At 38.4% G+C, this 23,921-nt stretch overlaps 1 protein-coding gene across 1 annotated transcript; it reads right to left on the reverse strand.

Moving 5' to 3' along the window:
• Window positions 1-3,723: 3,723 nt before the first annotated feature.
• On the reverse strand, window positions 3,724-8,305 carry IFNG (interferon gamma). The gene is made up of 4 exons (XM_059080190.2): window positions 8,192-8,305; window positions 6,966-7,034; window positions 6,688-6,870; window positions 3,724-3,858 (listed from the first exon to the last, which is right to left on the reverse strand). The coding sequence occupies exons 1-4, from the start codon at window positions 8,303-8,305 to the stop codon at window positions 3,724-3,726; spliced, it is 501 nt and encodes a 166-aa protein (XP_058936173.1).
• Window positions 8,306-23,921: the final 15,616 nt, after the last annotated feature.

Consider the following 23,921-nt stretch of genomic DNA (forward strand, 5'->3'; position numbering starts at 1 on the left):
AATCCTCCCCAATTCTTTCAATCAACTATCTATTCAGTATAAATATTTAATAATGGCTAACATAAAATTTTAGTGAAAAAATAAAAGAAGGCAATAAAACTAAAAAGTAAAGACATTCTTTTTAGTAGCTGTACAATGATTTTTTTCTTTTTTATGGGGAAGCTTGACTTTGTTGGAAATGATTGATAAAAACTTTAGACTGGAAGAAGAAGCCCAGGGAATGGAGATAGAGTCTCACCCACTGGTATTCAGCTACTGCCCAACAATCAAAATAATGACCTCTGATTATTGTCAAGGACTAAATCGATGCTTTTACATAAACTATTTCACTGAACAGTATTGCTGTGGGAGCATTAAATAGTTGAGAAGGAAGCCCCAGACAACTAACCCTTTCTGCCCTTGACACTCACAATTGTGCCCCCACTATATACCCCAAAGCCAGTAGAATTAAGCTCATTATATCCATTATCCTTGTTTATGTTAGTGATCATGAGAAGTCCCAGACTTACAACACATCCCTATGTACATTCCCTTTTATGACCTCCTCTCATACCCCTAACTCACTGGATCTGGAATTCACAGTCCTGCACTAACCAAATTCATCCTATCCTTGACTTCCTCATACTCAAAAGATAAACTGATTTTCCCTTAAAGACACTGCCTCCCTTCCATCCTCCTCAAATGGTGGCTGTTTCCTCACCCATCTTTCAGGCCCAGAGGTGGGGCAGATATCCTTTCATGTAATCACTTCTTTGCCCTCCTTCAGCAAACTTGTTAATAGTCTTTCCCCTTCTTAACCAACTTAGAGTTCATTACCAGTTCATGAACCATCATGAGTACACCCTTGTGTATCCCCATGACTTCCTTGTCCTCATTCTCCCTATCCTACTTACTTGGCCAAATCAAAGTCTGCTAAATGTAACTGTCTGTCTCTTCTCTATATATTTTCACCCACAGCTCAATGTAGATAGAGACAAACTCAACTAAACCAACTGGTGTTCCATAATTTCATGAACTTGGACCATAAGTGGGCCCTTAAAGTTGCCTGGTAATCTACATTGCACTCTCCTGATCCATCCATTCTTCTGCTGCTCGCAAGCCTCCGGCACTCCCTGAACCTCACTCTCAGCTTTCTATTTCACTGAAAAAACTTTAAACAACCAGTTAAAATTTCCAAAAGTTCTCACTACCACATTTACTCAGCTACCAACATCAGAACCCACATAGTCTACCTTCCTACCTGCTAACAAAGATAAATTTTTGTGCACTTGCCTAAAGCCAATTCCTCTGTGTCCTCAGTTCATCTCTCTTTCTTACTCATGGAAGTACTCTGAAGTTCTTTCCTCTCTCCTATATCGTGTATTGTTTTACTCTTAGATCATTTCTACTAATATGTAAACATACTACTTCTTCTCCCATCTTAAAAGCAACAACTAAAAAAATTTAAAACTTGTTTTGATGTCATATACTGACATCTACCCCTTTCTTTGTTCTCCTTTGCAAAAAAAAAAAAAAAACTTCTAAAAAGAGTTATCCATGTTTATTGTCTCCAATGTCTCTCTTCATCCCATTCTAATCAGGCTTTTACCCTCATCCTCCAACTGAATTTCTCTTGTCCAAGGTCAGCAATGGTTTCCATGTTCCTAAATCCAGTGTTCAGTTCTCAGTCCTCATTTGACCAGACTTAACTGCATTTAATACAGTTTATTCCTGAAATGTTTTCTTCACTTGGCTTTCAGGACATCTCATTTTTTAGGTTGTCCTTTTACTTCACTGGTCATTTCTTTTCAGTCTCTTTTGGTCTCTCCCCAGCCTCTTAAACATAGTGTGCCTTAAGACTCAATACTTTGCTTTTCTTCTCTTCACTATGTAAACTCATGACCTTCAGAAGTTCAGCTGGTATTAGGTCTTTAAGTACCTGCTCTACCTTCAACTCCTAAATTTACATCAACTGTCCAGAGTTCTCTCTCAACTCCAGACTGATATACCCAATAGCCTACTCAGCATTTCCACTTTGAAATCTAATGGACTCCTTAAACTTAACCTTCAAAATTGAATTTCTAGTTTTCCACCCAACACCTGCTACCTCCAGTTTCCCCATCTCACATGATGACTTCATCTTTTTAGTTGCTCAACTAAAAAATTAGAGATATTCTTGACTCATTTTGCTCCAACTACACTGGAGTGCTGGCTCTTCTTTCACGATTCAAGGCAAGTTTCCACTTTAGAGCCTTTGCAAAAATGTTCCCTTTGCCTAGAATCCTCTCTTAGCTCTTACAAGTGCTTCCTCAATTGTTATCTCCTCAATGAAGCCAATTATAATTACTCCATTTAAACCTCTAGCCCATTTGCTTTGTCCCACCTGTAGTTTTCCCAGTTCCCCCATTCCTTTTTACCTTTTTTCTATAGCACCAATCACCTTCTAACATACCATGCATTTTACTAACATATTATGTATTTCATTTATTATCTGTCTCCCCTTTGCTAAATTCTAAATTCCTCGAGGGCAGGGATCCTTGTTTGTTTCATTCACAAGTGCCTGGAACAGCACCAGGCACATGGTAGGTGCTGCAGTAAATATTTCTTGAGTGAAAGAATAAACTCTCACCACAATATTATGAGGAAGGCACAATTCTTTATCAGATGAGTAAACTGAAGCTTAGAGAATATGAGGGTCACACTACTTGTAATGGCAGGACCAAGATTCCAATCCAAGACTCTCTCCCTAGAGTTCCCACTCACTATTCCATACCAAATGGTGTTTGCCCAAAGTGGCCAGAGGACAAAGGGGATAGCAAGATGAAGGATGCCATGGGGAGTTGAGGGAGAAAGGAGAAATAAATTTTTGTGTGCCAACCTAAACAATTTGGACTACTTTCCACAGAAGAAGCTCTGAAGTAAATGGCTACATAATTACATCCATATTTTGGAGAGATAACTCAAACAGCTACCAAATGGAACACTGGAAACCAACAAATCGTGAGCAGAGAGAAACACCAATTTTAATGTGTCTTAACCCAACTCTAATATTTCCACAGCTAAAAATTACTCTCCTTCTACTAATTCATTAGTCCGTGGTTCATTTAATCTGGTCCCCACTTTAGAAAAAGTCTGACACAACATAAATAGTTATGAAATTACACTTTATTCATATATATTAAATATTGATAAACAAACTTATTACTTTCCATTTGGGTACAATCACAATTGTCAGCAATATTCTGAAGCACCAGGCATGAGATGAGATGAGATGCTATGTTTTTATCAGGGGACAAGTCATATTGCCTGACACACTCAAGTGCTGTCTGACATGCCATCATAGCAGTGGCTCAGAAGGCAGACATAGTCTCAAATAGGCAGCAACGGGATGGCATCATTTCATTTATCAGCATTCATTATATCATCAAGTGAAATAAATGCACAACCCAGAGGGTCTTGCTTAGGTCAACTGCCTAGGTGGCCCCTGAGATAAAGCCTTGTAATCACATAGACTTGCCTAGTGAGTCAGAAAAAAAAAGGGTCAAGTGGAATAGTCACAGGATACAGTAATTATAAATAACACATAAATTAATAGATACTCATTTTCATGACATAAAAGTTACTATTATAAATAATTTGATTGATAAGTCTAAATATATATTCCCCATATAAATAATGTAAAATATTAAATATTAATAAATAGATTTAGATTTAAAAATTCAAATATTGCAGGCAGGATGACCATTATTTCGATGCTCTCTGGCCTCGAAACAGATTCTGACTTCTCCTCCGCTTTCTGAGGTTAGATTTTGGCGACAGGTCATTCATCACTCTGATGAGTTCACTTATGGCTTTGCGCTGGATCTGCAGATCATCTACCTATTGGAAAAGAAAACAGCAAAATTAATTTCAGGCATACAAATCATTAGGATATTCTGCTGTCATGGTCCAAGAAAGTAGAAGTATTCCTTTAAAATAAATTATTTTCACTAGCAATATATTACCTTAATATGTAATGTTGGTTTCTTCAGTGATTAAGACTAAAATTATAATGAAATTGCTAGTTGTGCTGTAACATGGTGGGACACATTACATATCCTTTAATTTACCACTACATTCTGAAAATTATATAGTGGAAAGAGTCCTGAAGTAGTGACAAAAAAATGTGTGTTTGAATTCTGTGTGTGCAATACATGTGACTTTAAACTAGTCACTTAACCTCTCCCAATCTCTGTTTTCTCCTCTGAACAATGAGGAGATTGTTTAGACGACCTCTAGGCTCTCTACCACTTCTATCACTTTGTACTTAGTCTTTGCTATAAGTATCAAATGAGTTACTATAGCCAATGGCTCTCATCTTTGGTGTGTAGAAGAATAACGTGGAGACCTAATGAAGAACTCAGACACCCAGGTGTATGAAATCAGACTAGGCCTGGGCCATTGTGTAGTTACTAACATCACCAGGTGATTCAGACACCACCAAAGTTTGAAAACCACTGGTATAGGTTCAGTACTTTGTAAATACTAAGTCCAAGTCAGATGAAAAATCATAATTTTTAATTTCCCCCAAATTAGGTCAGTCTCATCATTTCCATAATGGGATTAAAAATAAACACTGCAGGGGACACGGGTTCGAGCCCTGGTCTGGGAGGATCCCACATGCCACGGAGCAACTAGGTCCGTGAGCCACAACTACTGAGCCTGCGTGACTGGAGCCTGTGCTCCGCAACAAGAGAGGCCACGACAGTGAGAGGCCCGCGCACCGTGATGAAGAGTGGCCCCTGCTTGCCACAACTAGAGGAAGCCCTCGCACAAAAATGAAGACCCAACACAGCAAAAATAAATAAATTAATTAATAAACTCCTATGCCTAACATCTTCTTTAAAAAAAAAAACAAACCTCTAAGAAAAAATAAACACTGATCATATTTACATGGCAATAATCAATTACTGGTATATAACACTTAAAATCAGGAATGAAAGCAAATTTCCCGGTACCCTGCCTTCCATTCCAGCAAATTGAACTATTTTCTCGCTCTACCCAATAGGACCATTTAGGTGAAGTCATGCTTCATAAAATGAGGACCATTTACTTTCATCTTTGCTCTGCCACTAGATGTCTTTCTAAAGCTGGAAACACTGCAGCCACCTTGCCACATTTCTGAGAATGACTAGGCTACAGGACTAAAAGGCATAACATGCCTTAAATATGTTCGCAATTGAGCAAAAAAAGACAATGGTTGAGAGCTCACTCAGGACTGCCCATTGTGAAGCAGGAGGCTTGGAGCTTCCAGAAGGATGGGACCAACAGGTTTTTTTTTTTTTTCAAGGCCCAGTTACAGCACAGTAGAAAAGTTTCTACCGGGTTTGTGTTTACAAGTGATAAATTGAACTTTCCAGTGTTCAAAGCATCACCAAGAAACTAAGAGACTCATCCAGGACTGAACAGCAAGCCAGAGGCAGCACTGAGCTAGGAATAAGTGTTTTTTCATTCTCTAGCCTGCAACCAATGGATATCTGCTGAACACCAGAAAACATTACCAGTGGAAGTAGTAATGGTCTTATAATTTTTCCAAGCCACTCTCATACCATCGAACGTACTGGAGACTAGAGAAATCTTGAAGAGCAAGCATTTATTTCAGTTCCTAGGAACTTATGTGAGATTGCTGAGAGGCAGACCCAGTTATGGGGAGAGCTGGGCACAAATCCTGAGAGCACAAGTCATAACGGGACCACTCCACTTCTCATTCAAGCCTATTTATACCAAAGCCAACCCCCCGCCCCCCAAAAACTCTGGAGGCCTTTGTCTCTTAGATGAAATTTTGGAAAATGTGACGTCTTTATGCTTCAAAGTTATTTTTCAGCTTCTAGAAACCATAACTTTAAATACTCAAGGTAATTTGATAAGATAAAGCTTAGGAGCCTAAGGATTTCTCCAGCCAAGATGTTCTAGTATCCAAAAGTTGATAGGACAATTCTTCTATAAGGTGTATAAATTCTACCTATTTTCTTTTCTAAAAGCAAACACTCTCACCTCTACTTGGGCCGCACAATCTGAGAGGTTGACCAGAGTCTGGCTGTAGGAGGGCCTTTGTCTCCTCAAAGGCCATACTTTTCTCCTAACTCATTCTGATTTTCTATCCATGGCATTGTAGAAGCAAAAGAGACCATAGAAATTATAGTGAACCCAACAGGCTCCTTTTAAGATGAGGAAACAGCTCCAGCCAGGCCTGTGATTCATCTGAGATCACACATTTCTTTGGTGGCTGAGCTGGGAGAAGAAACACACATCTTCTACCCCTGCCCTCCCACTGCTCTTTCCATTAAGACATGCAACCTCCTATTCAAAGCATGAGAATTTCCAAAACACAAACAAGGGGCAATGGGGGAGCTGCTTTTCAACATTCCCCCCACTTCTTCACTACTTCTTTCTCACTGATTTGTTCATTCACCTATCTTTGTGCTATAGGCATAATTTCAGTATTTTCCCAAATCACAAATTTAAGTGACTCGCATAACTGACTGCAAAGTCACCCAAAACACAAACAGAATTGGTAAAGAGGGGTTTTGGCCACAGGTTCATTTCATAGCTTTAACAACTGTACCCAGTAGCTAATTTCTACTTTCTGGGAATGAAGTGCTTTGCAAGAGCCTCTGCAATGAAACCAAAAAAAAAAAAAAAAAAAAAAAAGAATTAAGATCATCTCACCGGAATTTGAATCAGCTTTTTGAAGTTATCCAGTTTCTCAGAGCTGCCATTTAAGAACTTCTGAAATATGTCCTGCTTGATGATATCCATGCTCCTTTGAATGATCTGGTTATCTTTTAAGTTTTCAAAGAGTTTGAAGTAGAAGGAGACTATTTGGCTCTGAATTATTTTTTTGTCACTCTCCTTGGGAGAAAAAGGCACAAAGAGAAGTTGATGTGAATTTATCCATCAGAAAATAAGCAATAGGAAAATTAGCCAAATGGAAATGTTCAGCTTACATCTTTCCAATTCTTCAAAATTTCTAAGAAAAGAGGTCCACCCTCAGCTACATCTGGGTTACTTGCATTCTGAGAAAACAAAACAAAACAGGAAAAAATTGGTTTACAATTAGTCCATAAATTGCCCTAAAACTGTACCTCAAGTTTTATTGAACTTGGATGCTGACAATGTTCACTGATTTTCTTTTCAACACTCTGTTTAGTTCTAATAATGTTTTCTCAAAAACTATCATGTTGGATACAGCCAAAGACTATCATGCTATTTTAGCTTTCTTATTTACTAATATAACTTCACAAATGAACTCAACAAGGCTGATGATACTTCAGTTGTCCCAAGTAACTATAGTAAGGGACAGAAAGTATTTTTAGGTCTAGTAAAAAACCCCAGGAAAGCCATCTCCCTATAAAATACTGCCCCGCTACGGTACAGGTTTCTATAACCTCTACCTGTGCCCTCCTATAAGGTATTATGTCAGCTTTAAAAGCTAGCTCCAGCTGTAATTATAGTAGCTAAATTTTGGACATACAATAAAATATTTAAAATGCAAAAAAACTGTTTTAATTAACCATAAGTAAAAATTTTAAGAAACTCATAAAATGAAAGAAAAAAAATTTTAAATATAAGGCAGATTAAACTCCTACAAAAAAAATCTCAGCAAATGACTACTCCAAGAGTAATTCACAGACAATCTGGATGGAACAGTAAAATTTTAAAACCACTTTTTGGAGAAAAACACCTGTAAGTGATTTTTTTTAAGCCAAAGCTTTAAGGACCTCATCTTCTTTAATTGATCAGTTCTTTCAAATGACCATTTTTAATGCTAATCTTGACCTTCCTCTGACTGACACCATCATAGCAGCCTGAGAAATCAGAAAGAAAGACCTATAGTCATTTTTTCAGGATGCATACTACTTGACATCATAATTGAATAGATTCTCATCACAAAATTAGCAATGCTCTAAATTATACCCATATTATGCCCATCTTTTGGAGGATTCATGAATCCCCACTAAATCTCTATAGCAAATTAAGCAGAGAGTTAAAGCATTATCTAGATCATTTAGTCAAAAAAACACATCCAGCCAACAACAGTCACAATAACACCAAGTCTTCTCAAGATGACTGTGGGCTAGAGATGAGAGCCCATCATAGATACAATTACAAGTCAACATCAAACATCAGTCATTTCAACCACAAGCAAATATTATTAAAAGGTCAAACTTACAAAATATTCCTTTAGGTTTTCTATTTCTTTGAAAAATGGGGCCTGGCAGTAACAGCCAGAAGAACCCAAAATCACGCACAGCTGAAAAGCTAAGAAATAACTGGTATATTTCATTGTTTCGGAGAGAGTTAGGTGAAGTAGTTGAAATCAGTAGCTCCTGTATTAAGCTGATCAGGTCCCAAGGACGTAGCTGATGTCTCTTTTCTAATAGCTGATCTGCAGATGATCAGAAGAATGTACTGTGTCTCCTTTTGCTACTGGTATTTATACCTAGTTGAAGTCTCATCAGGATTACGTATTTTCACAAGTTTTTTAAGATGAGATGGTGACAGATAGACGGAGATGCTAGTTAGTTGGTATTAATAACTATGGTTTTGTGGCATTTTGGTGTTGTAGTTAGAGTTTCCTTTCAACCCCTTGGGTCTTTTGACGAGGAGACAGACCCATCATGCCCACCTGTGCCATTCTTGTGGGATACTTTGAAAGCACTTTCACTTCACACCATCCAGGGATTGGAAATTTTTGTGCACCTCCTCCCTTTGCCCTTGTAAAATGTTGATTCCTTATCCAGAGGAATTGATCATTCGTTTGTGGTCAGAAGCAAGTAAAAAGGGAAATTCTAGAGGCTCTCAAACCTTTGCAAAGGGGGTGCCTCTTAAATTTTTTCTTGCAAATGACCAGAAAGCAAGGAAAAGAATGTGGTTAGAAAACCGATGTGGTAGGAAGCCCTTCATCAAAGATGGTTAATATAAAATCTACCACAAATTTATGTTGCTCTGACCAACAATGCCCAACAGAAATATAATGCAAGCCAATATTCTAATAGCCCCATTACTAAAGGTAAAAAGAAACAGGGAAAAATAATTTTTTAATTTATTGTACTTAAACCAATATATCCAAAATATCATTTCAATATGTATCAATACAGAAAAATATTAATAAAATATTATACATTCTTTTAGTCATACTAAATCCTAGAAATCTGGTGTGCATTTTATACCCATGGTACATCTCAATTTTGACTCACCATATTCAAATGCTCAATAGCCATGTGTGGCAAGAGGCTACCATATTGAACAGCAAAGCTCTAGATGATAAATTGTTCCAAATAATCACTAATGATAGACTTTTTTAACTTTTTTATTTTTTTCCTTTCAGATACAAATAGGATTGTTTTTACTTATGAAATACAGCACTTAGGTATGGCACAGAAGACCCTCCACTATTTGATTCCAGCCCACCTTGTCTTTCAACCTGTACTGTATACACAGCAGTAGTGCAGTTATGAATGCAGACTTGAATCCTGTCTCCACTGCTATCAAGCTATATGATTTTGAGTAAGCTTCTTAACTCTTCTGTAGCTAGGTTTCTTTATCTTCAAAGTGAACCTAATATTAATATATTCTCCGGGCTTCAGTTGATAATTGTCAGATGATAATTTATAAAGTGCTAAGAATTTTGCCTATCATGTAGTAAGCACTCAATAAAAGTGATCTATCCCTATTCAGGCACGTTGGATGACTAGTCATTCCTAAAAAAATACACCCTGAGCCTTTGCTCATGCTGTTCCTTGATTTCCCACATCTGTGCCTCTCAGAGTGGCACCCAGCCATCCAAGTCCAGCCTAAAAATCATGATCTGCATGAGTTCTCTCAAAATGATCCTTCTTAAAAGTAATCTCACATCTTCTATACACAGGCCTAGGAAAGTGGTTCACACTTTTCTTAGAGTCTTGATCCCTCAATCTCATATTAGAGTTAGTTATATATCTTCTCCTAATCTAGGGACTGAGTTCCCTAGAATCAGAAATTGTTTCATCCCTTCCATAACACAGTTTTCTTCCCTAAAAACACTGTAGCACAGAGATTTGTCCATAGACAGCACTGAATAAAAGTGAACTTGAATGCTTAATTCAGGGCCTACTCTTCCCTCAAGCTAATTTTCTTCAATAATCCCAATGCTATCAGAACTAACCTGTAGGAAACTCGTTGTTTTTTGTTTTTTTTTCCAGTACGTGGGCCTCTCACTGCTGTGGCCTCTCCCTTTGCGGAGCACAGGCTCCGGACGCGCAGGCTCAGCGGCCATGGCTCACGGGCCCAGCCACTCTGCGGCATGTGGGATCTTCCCGGACCAGGGCACGAACCCGTGTCCCCTGCATTGGCAGGCAGACTCTCAACCACTGCGCCACCAGGGAAGCCCAGGAAACTCGTTTTTAATTAAAGAGGGTTCATGATTAATGTTGGAAACCTGATGCTATGCCTCTTTAGCCAACCCCTGCTTACTGGGGCAATTCCACGTATTATTTTATGCGAAAAAGGACTGAAAACTGTTGGAGCGGTTATCTTCCCAAAGAATAAACAAATTCAAAAAGTGTTTGTGGGACCAAAGCCTCACATCAAGCAAGTGAGGAGTGTGGAAATTACACTGCTGCCCACAAAGCTCTATTGTATCGCTCCTCAAGGAAAAAGACGGCCCAGATAATGTGCTTACAGGGTGACACTGTGACAAGAAACCCTTTCCAAAGCCTTGAGAAATGCAGGCACTCAATACTATCCAGGAAACCTATGACCAAACTCCAAATTACTGGAAGGAATGTTACCAACGTTCTGGAAAGAAGTAAAAATTTGTTCTGCTCATCCCATGATCTATCCACTGGAATATGGTGTTGGGGGTGAGGAGTTAAGAATAGTGAGGTCCATAATTGGGAATTATGCTTTGTCTGGGGATTTGTAAATTGCAAATGCCTATTCAAAATCATATGCATATATATATATATATATGCATATATATATAATATATATAATATATATTATATATAATATATATTATATAATATATATATTATATAATGTATATATAATATATATAATATATTATATATAATATATAATATATATATTATATAATATATATTATATATATTATATATAATATAATATAATATATATATAATATATATATTTATATATATATAAACCAACATATATATATGTTGGTTCAGTGTATATATATATATATATATATATATATATACACACACACACACACATATACATACACATTAGGGATATCTTTACAATATGGCCAGTAAATACATGGCTAAAATTCAAGTTTAGTAATTCAAGTAATAGTTCTTGATGGCATGACCAAGCACAGCACAGAATTAGGGAATTACAGAGACTATCTATGGCCTATTCTCTCATTTCTTTAGATTTGTAAATCAAGACCCAGGAAAAAAACAAAGTGCTGTGCTTAAATTCATTCAACTGGACAATGTAGAGCTCAGAGTAGAGCCAAGATCTTTTCCCTAATCTACCTGTCCCCAATCAACAGCCGTCAAAACTACTGTATGTGCCAATAACTGTTTTGAATATGTGAATTCAAGTAATTACATCCTATCAGGCTTTGATTCTGGGACTTTTTTTTTTTTTCTGTAGAATTTGTGAGGTAATATTCACTCTTTAATTCCTTAAAAAATAGTAAGACTGCAAATAAAAGTTTTGAAATTATTGGTTAGACATCCCAGCAGGCCCAACTTCGTGGACATAAGACCTGTAGAGTCTATCAGGACCCCACATTAGCGGAGACCACATTTGGTTTAATGCTCTGTTGTTACCTTGTTGAAATTACTAATAATTTTTAAACATGCGGCTCCCATTTTCATTTTGCACCAGTTCCTGCAAATTCTGTAACTGGTCTTGCATCCCAGGCTGGAAGTGAATCTCATCCTATGAGAGTTTCATCTTTCAACATATGATTTTGGGGTTCAGAATGTTGTCACTACAATAGTATATTCTTTGATCTTTTCCTGTCTTGTCAAGTTTACCAAAGAAGATGTTTCTCTCTCTTTTCTCCCTGTAAAACACCTTCTGCATGCAAACTAGAGGTTTCACACTTTGTTGGTTCAGTCAACACTGAGACTGCAGAATCATTCACCACCAAGATATCCTTTAAAAGTTTTTCAAACCCGCCAGGAGCCAAAGTGTGAGCAAATTACTAAAACGAAGGGACTAAAAACTTTCTTTTTTCTCTTCAGCCAGACTTCTTTCTGAAAACTGGCAATGGTTATGCATAAAGCGTCAGCAAGATTTTCGAGCGTATCTCATGCTATACTCAGCCCTCGCTGAGTAAGACAAAACTTACACCTTTGTTGCCCTTTTTCCTCTGTGGTCAGCAGTCCTATCCCTAGCGCTCACAACCGAATTATCACATCCAGACTTTGGGGTAGGTTTCTTCCACCGAGTATGAGTCAATATTGGATCCGTGCCCCACGCTGCCTTGACCCCGGGAACTCCTGACATCACGCAAGCTGAGCCTACGGAATAAAATGATATACAGAATGGAAATCCACGCGGAGTCAGATTTTCCCCGAAATTTGACTCAAAACTCCCGTATGTTAGAGGAGAGTTTTCTGAATCCCCCTTATTCTTTCATGACATCTGGGCAACTTTGAGACTTGAGTCAAAGAATATAGAAGACATTATACTTATGTAGTACCGTTATCAGCTTACAATATTTTCAAGTTTATGTCAAATGGGATTGTATACTGTTCATCTAGGGATTCATGTCATGCTTTGAAGGTCATACTTTTAATGCACAAGGAATTTTAAAGCATCTACTAAGTGCTAAGTACTGTGATTTATACAGGGTTATTAAAGAAGGATGGGACAGTTTTGTTGTGAAAATATTTGTTTATATCCCAATATCACTCAATTAGTAAGTCTTTATTGAGCACCTACTCCATGCCTATAGCCCTAGAGGTTACAAAGAAGTTAACAGTGAGGCAATCTGGCAGGAGCATATGTCACCACATTGGTAGCTACGATTGATTCCACTGTTCTGGTTACTGGGTAGGTATCCACATTCTCCCTTTTTCTCCACGTATGTACATCCTTCCCAGGGTGTTCATATAAGTGAAGAGGACTGATTATTGCATAGAGAGTAAAACACATACCTGACATATATATTGCATTCCCTCCTCCTATACCCATGGCAGGCATCACTAGTTAGCCATGGTGTTCTTTCCTACTAAGTTTAGATGTAGACTCTGAATCCTTTTCAACACTGAAATCTACCAACTCATTATGTGTTTCATTATCTATTGGTCCCCTTGGGGCAAAGGTGTACTTGTTGCTGTGCCTCATAGGGAGAAGAGTTCTTACAAATTACAAAGAAGTAAAAATTATGGTCTCTTCCTCCAAGAACATTAGTATTAGAGAAAAAAAATTACAATTCATGAATTATTATAGGGAAAAGACCTCTGGCTTGAGAGGAAGGAGTCCCAAATTCTGGTCCTAGAATCTACCACTGGTATGTGGGATTTTGAGCAAAGCCTTTACCCATGCTTTACATCTCAACATCTTAAAAAGAAGAGTTGGATCCAATGAACTGTTTCCTTCCATTTCTAACACTCTATGTTTCTACAACTGTGATTTATGAGGACTATATTACTGAGAACTAATATTATATGAGATAGAGAGTCCAACAGGCTTAGGAATTCAAAGAGAAATACAGTTGCCCCTTGGTATCACAGGGGACTAGTTCCAGAACCTTAGTGGATACTAAAATCCACAGATGCTCAAGTCCATTTTATAAAGTTGCATAGTTCAGTGGGCCCTCCATATGTGTGGGTTCCACATCTGTGCAGTCAATCAACTTCCACGAATAATATAGAGGGCCAATTGTAATTGTCTGAAAGATAGAAAAGTTGAGGAATTTCATGAATGGATTGAATTTTAATTTCAGTTGAATTTGAGCTTTTACTTTTAATTGAGCCTTGAAAGATGTATGGAATCTGTAAGGTCAAATGTAAGGTTCACCATTTGTACTTAACTCCAGGGCCACATGCTTCTTTTTGCAATGATGTCAAAAAGCGAGTTGTCCTCTGGGTGGCCCCTGAAATGGCACTAAGCTTTGAAAACGTGTGCATACAAAGGAGACGTAACTGTTCTATCTCCCATCGTAAAAGTTCCATACAACAGACTGGCAGGTTTAGATTTTCCCCAGGTTAACTGGAGGAAGAATTCTGAAACCATAAACATCCAATGAATAATAAGTTTTTTTTTTCTAAGCCAGGGTTTCATAAGTCATTATTACTGTGTCCTTAATCCCTGAACCAATTCATTAACTACTCGAACCAAATTCCCACCTGTTAGTTTTTCAAATGGAAATTGTTTTTAAAGGTTATAAAATTACGTAGGAGCTTTTAAATTTTATCTATTTATTTATTTATTTTTGGCTGTGTTGGGTCTTCATTTCTGTGCAAGGGCATTCCCTAGTTGCGGTGAGAGGGGGCCAGTCTTCATTGCAGTGCTTGGGCCTCTCACTGTCGTGGCTTCTCAACAGAGCACAAGCTCCAGACGCGCAGGCTCAGTAGGTGTGGCGCACGGGCCTAGCTACTCCGTGGCATGTGGGACCTTCCCAGACCAGGGCTTGAACCCGTATCCCCTGCATTGGCAGGCAGATTCTCAACCACTGCACCACCAGGGAAGCCCACGTAAGAGCTTTTAAATAAAAAATCAGACTATCCAGAAGAGCACAAGAAAAGAAAATAATCATCTATGACTTCACTATCCATGGGTAAATACTCTTAGCCTTTTGACACAAATTCTTTCATATTTTTTCTAATACAGTATCTGCTCAAAATTATTCCTTAATAAACTTCTGTTTATTAAATATGAAGAAAAGTAGCCTACTGATTATGTCCAAAGACTCTGGAATCAGGCTTCTTGGATTCAGTTATGACTTTGCTCTACACTGTTGAGTTGAAATGAGATACTTAACTTCTCTGTGCTTCAGTTTCCTCATACATAAAAAGGTGATATAAACAGTAGCTGTCTCAAAGGACTACATGAGTATAAATTAGGTTAATATGTGCAATGATGCAATGCCTGACATATAATAAGAGCTCAAATGTGTGGTCAGCATAACTAGTGCCTTCCAATATCCTGATCTCAACTTCCTGGCACATGGAATAAAACACTTCACAGCCTCTTGCAGTTAAATGGGATCTTGGGACATTTTCTGGCCAGTCTAGTTGGAGTCTAAGTAATGTGTGTCACTTCTGGGTCAAGACTAAGTAAAGCCCCTGGGAAAACTTCCAGTTCTCTCCTCCCTTGCTGGAGCGATGGTCGAGATCATAGGATTTGAGAGCATGAAACATGCGAGATGGAATACATATGTTACCCCCACTTTCTTTCAGAACCCCTAGAGGGATAAAAAGGTTATAATGCCTCAAAGAGAAAGAGAATAAGACAACAGTAGGTGATAAATGTCAATAAAGTTATGAAAGAGGAAAGAGAATGAGCAAGTGATAACTAACCTCAACTTTAGATTTCTCTGTGACAAGTACCACAACAAGCTGAAAGGAACTCAACAATCTGAAAATCAGTTCACTTGGTAGATCTGAAGAAGATTCAAGAATTGGGCAATCAAACACTCCTGAAAGAAGAAGCTCAAGGTAAGATTGAAATTAAAACAAACTTGGGCTTCCCTGGTGGTGCACTGGTTGAAAGTCTGCCTGCCGATGCAGGAGACACGGGTTCGTGCCCTGGTCCGGGAAGATCCCACATGCCGTGGAGTGGCTGGGCCCGTGAGCCATGGCCGCTGAGCCTGTGCGTCCGGAGCCTGTGCTCCGCAACAGGAGAGGCCACAGCAGTGAGAGGCCCGTGTACCACAAAAAAAAAAAAAAAAGAAAAAAGAAAAAGAAAATAGAACAACCTTGAAAATACATACACATAAGATGTAGTTAGATCCCTTCTAGCTAATTCAGCCAGGCCACTACCCGTGCCACACTTTGTTTGAAGATTGAAAGTTTGTTTTTCAGCAAGGTTCTAGATATCTAACACAGCCAAGGAGGAAGTAAAGCATCTTGATAAGATTAGGATTTAATTAAAAGTCATCATACTGAACAGTGAGACCACTAGGCTTCCAAAATGCTTACTCTACTAGACTTACATCCCCCAGGCAGGTGACTAGAAGATTCCCCTCTTGAAAAACTGCCCAGCCCAAAGGAAAAGATATACTGACATTTGATGTATCCTTCAAAAAAGCACAGTAGTTTCAAGTATTACCCTATGAGAATGCTTGTAAGTCAAGAAGCTCCATCTATGCATATAAAACACCTTCCAATAATTAGGACTTCATTATTACATATGAAAACATGAATGACCACAAAATACTTTAGAAAACACTTTAGGATAAAAGATAAAATTCAAACGGCTTCCCAGGGCTTCCCTGGTGGCGCAGTGGTTGAGAGTCCGCCTGCCGATGCAAGGGACACGGGTTCTTGCCCTGGTCCGGGAAGATCCCACACGCCGTGGAGCGGCTGGGCCCGTGAGCCATGGCGACTGAGCCTGAGCGTCCGGACCCTGTGCTCCGCAACGGGAGAAGCCACAACAGTGAGGGGCCTGCGTACCGCAAAAAAAAATAATAATAAAAATAAATAAATAAATAGATGAAATTCAAAGAAACAAATAGAGGAACATTTTTGGAGGAAAAAAATGCAAAAAATTATTTTTTAAGTAAGAGAAGATTCATGAAACAAACAATTAGAGAAAAAAGAATCTCTTAGAACTTAAAACTATAGCAACAGAAGTTAAAAAGCAATAGAAGGGTGGAAATGTCAATTTGAAGAAATCTCCAAGAATAAACAAAATGACCAAGAGCTGGAAAATGTAAAGAAAATTACAAAAACTTCTAAAGAAATGATTCAGGAAGTCCAACACATAAATAAGAAAAGCTCCAGAAAAAGAAAAGAAACAATTAAAGGAAGACAATTATCAAGGAACTTTAAGAAAATTTCTCATAGCTGCAAAACATGAGTTTCCAAAATGAAAAACCCAATGAATTCCTAGCAAAATGAATTTAAAACGACAGACCGCAAGGTATATCATTAAATTTCAGAGACTAGTAAACAGAGAAGATTCTCAAAGTTCAAGAGAGAAAAGCAGGTCACATACAAAGGATAAGGAAACAGAATGTTGTCAAACTTCTCAATAGCAATTCTGGAAGCTAGAGACTGATGGAACAGTATGTTCAAATATTTGAATAAATCAGAATAAAATCATGTCCAGACTTGAATTTGCTCAGCCAAGCTATCAATCAACTAACTGTTAGGATAAGGACACTTTTCATTCATGCAAGATCTCATAACTTTATTTCCCATGTACGTTTTCTCATGAAGGATCTTGAGAAAGCTGAGAAAGTATTTAACCAAAATAAAAAAGTAAATCAAGGAAGAAGACCTGGGATCCAGGAAACAGAGGCTCCAACACAGGAAAGAAACTAGGGGATTTTCAAGCACGTTATGAAGGTAGACCCCAAAAGATAGATGTGCAGCAGACCTACAGGGCAATAAGCACTTTTTGGAACTAAAGCACTGAGGAGTTCCTGAGGGATGCCTCCAAGGAAAAAAAAAAAATGTAACTAAATGTGTTTCACTATACTATAATAAATTTTCATCCCTATCAGAGTTTGGAGTGAGGAGATGGTGAATTAGTGATGGGTATGTGGAAAACTAAGAAGACCAACCAAAAAACACCAATTATTAACTCCAAGAAGAACATATGTTTTGCAAGAACAAATGTTGTGAACAATATTTACCTAATCATAATAATATAAACTTTACTCTGAAAAATGTAATATAGCTATAATTGGAAGATAAGAGAGAGGGGAGGCTGAGTGTATGTATATAGGGTAAAGTAAGTCAATCATAATTTTCTGTAGTAGGAAGTATACAGATGCTATCTAAAGTGGGGAAATTGCACTGTAAGAAATTTTTAATGATACAGAGCTAAGTAGAAACTGAGCTAAGAATGGAAGCTAAATGAATTGAAAGTGATTATCTTGGAAGTGTGTTTCAGAAATAGAAATGCATGGATCAGAGAGCTGCTGCCTTTTGTCATAAGCTTTATAGTATTTACAAAGTTTTATAGTTCCCAAGATACCTTGTAGCCCATGGCCCCTGCCATAAATCACATTGGTAGTAGAGACTATCCGACATAGCCCAAGGCCCCAGTAAACAATGATACTCTTATCAGGAAGGACAGTCCAAAGGCTTTGGTGGTACCTCCCTGCTGCTGAGAGCAAAGACCACATCTCTCTGCAAACAAGGTTAATCCATTACTGCACAATATTATTTGATATTTTTTTGTTTTATACAGTTTGTTCTGCTGTAACATGTGTTTTCTTTTTATATTATTTCCTCATACCCAAATGACAAATAGGAAAATGATGTTGATAAAATGTGGAATTCATTTTGGTTCATACTGGATTTTTCCCAGCATGTTAATCAAGTACAATCAAGTACCAGTTTTCTCACCATTAGGAGAAAGCCTTAGCAATATTTGAAGACCTTAAGGAAAAAGTCAAAAGTTAGAGAAGTGTTTTACTTTAATGCAAATAGTGCTAAACTTTACACTACTTGGGAAGAAGCAAGTGCCGGTGAAGAAGCTGAAAACATTTTCCCTCCTGTTAAAAAACAATGGGTTAATAAAAATGGCTGCACCCCGATAGCATTTCGAATTGGGATGAAAATGTTCTCTATCAAAGGCAAATGTCCTACGTCTCAAAGGAGGAAGCTGCAGCCCAAGTTGTAAGGTTACAAAGGATTGACTCACTGTGATGATAGATGGAAACTTCCCTAGAGATTTAACAATGCTTGTATTTTAATTCGAATTTTTATTTGTTTTGTTGATACTCTGATTATAAAGTTCAGTAAGTATTGAATGGACTGTCCCAAACCTTATTGTCCCCAAAGGCCCTGTTATTTTTCGTTTGAGATTTTTTAGAACATGAGGTTTTTCAAGAAAATATAATGTTAAAGCAGCAATACCTTTACATGTCTTACTTTGATAAAAGTAAAATCATTAAAAAAAAATCATAGATGTAGTCATTATTGCTACTTTGCTGTGGTTATTAAGGGTGAGCCTCACGTATATGTTATAATTTCTCAATTTAGCTGAGGTCATTATAAGCAGAGCAGTATGTAAATTGAAGGCTTCTAGCCTCAATGTGAAGACTGCAAAGGCCAAGAAAATCTCAACAAATCTGTATTTAGCCTCAGGGAAATGGACCTTAGAGATAAAACTTTGTACAGCCAAATATTTCTGTGAGTAAAAATAATGGTACCTGGGCTTCCCTGGTGGCGCAGTGGTTGAGGGTCCGCCTGCCGATGCAGGGGACGTGGGTTCGTGCCCCAGTCTGGGAGGATCCCGCGTGCCGCGGAGCGTCTGGGCCCGTGCACCGTGGCCGCTGAGCCTGCGCGTCCAGAGCCTGTGCTCTGCAACGGGAGAGGCCACAGCAGTGAGAGGCCCGCGTACCGCAAAAAAATAATAATAATAATAATAATGGTACCTAATAGTAAGTAAGAGCTACCCACAATAACTGCTTTATGTACATCATCTCCTTTAATTATGACAACCATTTAAGAAAGATACATTTATTTTCATTCTATAGAGGAGAAAAGTGAAGCCCGTAGAGGTTAACCAACTTGTCCAAAGTTACAGAGTTATTAAGTGACAAAGCCAGTTGTGGCTGAATCCAGTGCTTGGACTCTTAACCATCCTGCTCCAGTGAAGCTAGAAATTGATCATGGAATGTCTACTAATCTCTAATTTGGTCCTGAAAGCTTGAGGCATTCAATATTATATCATTTAAGGTTGTTTGTTCATATGTATTAAAAAACAACTCTGACTAATATGTTAAAAGATAACACTTATTGAAGGTATAAGGAGGAGTTCATGGATGGATGACAAAGCTGAAGAACCATCTTCAAAACAAGTAAGCTGTATCTGGCAATCCCAGGCCTCAGCCCCAGAAACTACTCAATACTTTTGCAGGGCATCGTGAAGGAATGAATCTGGAAACTCTAATGCTTTTGTTCCCATCTTGGCATTCCTGCTCCAGAATCAAACCCAGAGGGAGTGAGTCAAATTGACTGATCTTGTGTCAGCTGACTGTCCTATGGTAGTCAATCCTTAATCATGAGGAAAAAAAAGAAATATGGTAGAAGGATATTCCAGGGACTCCTGTGCATTTCATGATGGGAGTGCAAGAAACCCAGATTTGCCAGCCTGACTACAGATATTGAGGATGATGAGATTCTCCAAAAGAAAGCAAAATCGCCATTAGGAAGGGAGAAGATATTTGATTGTCAAAAGGGGAAAACTGACGTCTTCGGGGATTTTCAGAGGACCTCATGGAATGGTAAAACCTTCAGTGGAATTTATGAACTATCTTTCTTTTTGACATTCTAGGACAATCCTTGAAACTTTTAGCACTTGAATAAGCAACAGCAAAGAAGCTCATCACTGCATTGACTGCTCAGATACTGAATCAGCTTATGTACATTCCACCTGGGAAGACTTCTGGAGCTAAGACTGACTTGACAAACACCACATCTGTTTCTTCTTCCTGGTGCAGAACTCACCTACATTTCCAACCTTTCCTTTCAGCTGTGTGTGGACATATGACTGAATTCTAGCCCATGGAATATGAGTGAAAGTGATGTTTTCGACCCTCCATGTTCAGTCCTCCATGATCCTTCTCTGTTTACCAGCCTGATACAAATGCACACAGTGACCTCACATGCCAAATACTGAAGACGGCAGAGTCACAGAACGAAAGGATCCCAGGCCTGCAAGAGGAAAGATACCTGCTGCTCTGATACATACATTTTGGATTTTACATGAGTAAGAAATAAACTAGGTTTCAGCCATAAAACTAGGTTTTAGCCATTATACATTTGGTAGGCATTCACATTACATCAACAAATATAGCTTCTGAAGCCCAGTATCTTGACTACAGCTTTTACCTAAATAAAGGAATGTGTATTTCATACTTTAAAATAAAAATTTGAATGTGTTTTAAAGGCTTTAAAGCAAACACTTACTGCCTGTTCAGACTCATTTGGCTCTAAAAAACCATTCACTTCTGGGCTTCCCTGGTGGCACAGTGGTTGAGAATCCGCCTGCCGATGCAGGGGACACGGGTTCGTGCCCCGGTCCGGGAAGATCCCACATGCCGCGGAGCGGCTGGGCCCGTGAGCCATGGCCGCTGAGCCTGCGCGTCCGGAGCCTGTGCCCCGCAACAGGAGAGGCCACAACAGTGAGAGGCCCGCGCACCACAAAAAAAAAAAAAAAAAAAAAAAAAAAAAAACCATTCACTTCATATTTATAGTAACGCTGAAAGATATTTGCTAATATACTTTCCTCTTAGGAATATCTTCCTAGGACTTTTTCAATTTGAGAAGCCTATCAGGCCATTCTGTTCATTTGTTACTCAACACACTTTTTAATTTTGTTTTTTCACATTCTGATATTTTTTCTTTTATTCCTGTTTCTGTTTGTTTGCTTGCTTGCTTTAACAGAATTTTCCTAGTTCCACAAAGGATTTGAGGTGACTGACATTTAAAGGTTCTGCCTATTCTTATCATTTTGAAAGGCAATGGGTACCACACTGCCAAGTAAGAAAACTAAAGTTCTCATCTTTTTTGTTCAAGTAGTCTTGCTTCTTTCCAATTATAGCAGATTTATTACTCCACACAACGCTAAGCATATGTCAATGTCTTTAATTAAGCTTCAGCAGCCTCAAACTTGGTGATGTATGATATGCCCTTTTTGAAAATTAGAAACATCATTTGCTACTTAGAATCATTGATCATGACTTATATTCTGGTCACACTTCTGATTTCATTGGGAAATGTATTAAACCCACACCAAAAAACAGCACGCCCTGCATCCTCTCAGATGATCTTCTTTCAAAGAAGAAAAAAAAAAAAATGTCAATCGCAAGAGGGGAAATCTAAATGACATATTACAAAGCATTCAGTCTATGCTTCCATTAGGAAAGAGAAAAGACTCAAGACGGAAATATTTCTTGTCACTCCAGATGTAAGTTGAAGAAGTACTTTTCTAGTCTGCTTTCTCAGCAAGACTAGCTCCACTCTCTTCTATTGGCCTGTGGTTGGGGGTTTCCCCCAAGCTGCCTTCCATCTCTTGGCAATAAGCAGTGACTTGGCTAGTTAAGTTTTCTTTTCAGTCACCTGATAGGAATTCCCAGGACAGGGGTGTCAAGCCAATTTGACTTGACTTCCTCTCTCCTTCCTGTGGGTCACCCTGAGAAAGAAGGAAATTGCTCTTATCTCCCCACCTGGCCTGATGTCATACTTCCTTCTTTGGCACAGCATCTTGATGCCCTCAGATATTTCAGCCTCTGTAAGAGGACAAAGGCTTTTGGTGACAGCGTTGTTCGGCAGTGTTCTCTGTAGCAGAGTCGTGAGGCTGACTTCCTCTTATTTGAAGAACTATAAGAAAACCACCTACAGAGCTCCCAGGGCTGCAACGGTTGGTTTTGCATCTTCCCCCTGCTGAGGTAACCAGGCCCACTATTACAGCTGCAACAGCTGAAGCAAGGAGTAGAAACTGGGCAAAAGTGTCTAAATCCATATGAAGTGGAATGTTCTAAATAACCTCACTGGAAGTTTTGCTCATAAAAGAAAAAATCCAAGTTACCCTCGCATGCCTGCCTCACCCATTAGACTTTAAGGTCCTAGAGGGAGTACACTGTATCTGAGTCTCCTTTATCTCTCTCAAAGTGCCAACTTTGCATGGGTGTCCAGTAATATCCTATAACTCTTGACCACCAGCCTGGAGGACAAAGCCATCAGGGCCACTTGACCAGGGCTGCAAGCTCAAAGAGACCTCAATTTTTTAGCTGCAGTTTAGTGCCAAATCCATACAGGGAATAGGGTGATACCTCATTATACATGCCGATTTTAGCTTTACTCTATACCTGCCCTCTATTTTCCTATGAGCTGTGTTACCGCCAATCACAGAAGCTGCTGCTAATGGTCTTTCACTATTACATATTAATAACAGATCACTCTCATAAACAATGATTGACTAATGTGGGATTTGAAGAAAGTGTTCTTAAAAATAATAATAATAATAATAGTAAAGAAAGTGTTCGTGTCATAACTGCTCCTGTTTATATGGTGACCCTCTCTTCCTTGAGAATACAGTCATCTCAAATGTCATTAGTTTTCTATGTTATTCATATATGCTACATATACAAACAATTTAATTTTATACAGTACTTGCTTGATGGCATAGGATTAATAAAAATTAATTTAAAAAATTATTTCTGCAACATACTATCACAGTTAATAGCACAGACAAAGAAGCCAGACTGAGTTTGATTTCTGTCTCCGGCTGTGTGAACCTAGGAGAGTTTCATAAACTCTGAATTTAGCTGCTAATAATGGCAACTACTTCACAGGGGTTTTGTGAGAATCAAACAAATGAACCTTGTGGAAACAATGCTTGGCATATTATAAGCCCTAAACATGTTCACTATTTTTATTTCATTTTCATCTTTTTTTAATTTGTAAACTGATTTACAAAACTTATATTTATGCATTTCCTCATTTTTAAATTATTTGTTCACATCAATGGAAACTTTTATATAGAGAAACTGCCTTATGTTGGGTTACAACAGAAGCAGAGTCTGAGCCAAGGATCATTTGGGTGATGATGCCCTGGAAGCACAGGCGGAAAGCAATGAGGTGACTCAAGGGAGAGAGAAAGTCCATAGAGGGAGGTTAACAGACAGGAACCACTGTATGCAACTGGGATTCAACCCACAAAAGACCTCTGCGCGAGGGTTTAGATCATACCTAAAAGACATCCTACACAAGGGGCGAGGAAGCTGGGCTATTTATCCTCTGACT

The sequence above is a fragment of the Kogia breviceps genome, chromosome 12 (genome assembly GCF_026419965.1).
Source record: "Kogia breviceps isolate mKogBre1 chromosome 12, mKogBre1 haplotype 1, whole genome shotgun sequence".
In the NCBI taxonomy this organism is placed as follows: domain Eukaryota; kingdom Metazoa; phylum Chordata; class Mammalia; order Artiodactyla; family Physeteridae; genus Kogia; species Kogia breviceps.

What these genes read in the sequence shown, in the direction of transcription:
- IFNG (XM_059080190.2), bottom strand. Translation starts at nt 8,305, where the DNA reads ATGAAATATACCAGTTATTTCTTAGCTTTTCAGCTGTGCGTGATTTTG. An exon ending in TTTTGAAGAATTGGAAAGAT is followed by an intron (nt 6,871 to 6,965) that starts GTAAGCTGAACA and finishes TTTTCTCCCAAG; the next exon opens with GAGAGTGACAAAAAAATAAT. An exon ending in AAAAGCTGATTCAAATTCCG is followed by an intron (nt 3,859 to 6,687) that starts GTGAGATGATCT and finishes CTTTTCCAATAG; the next exon opens with GTAGATGATCTGCAGATCCA.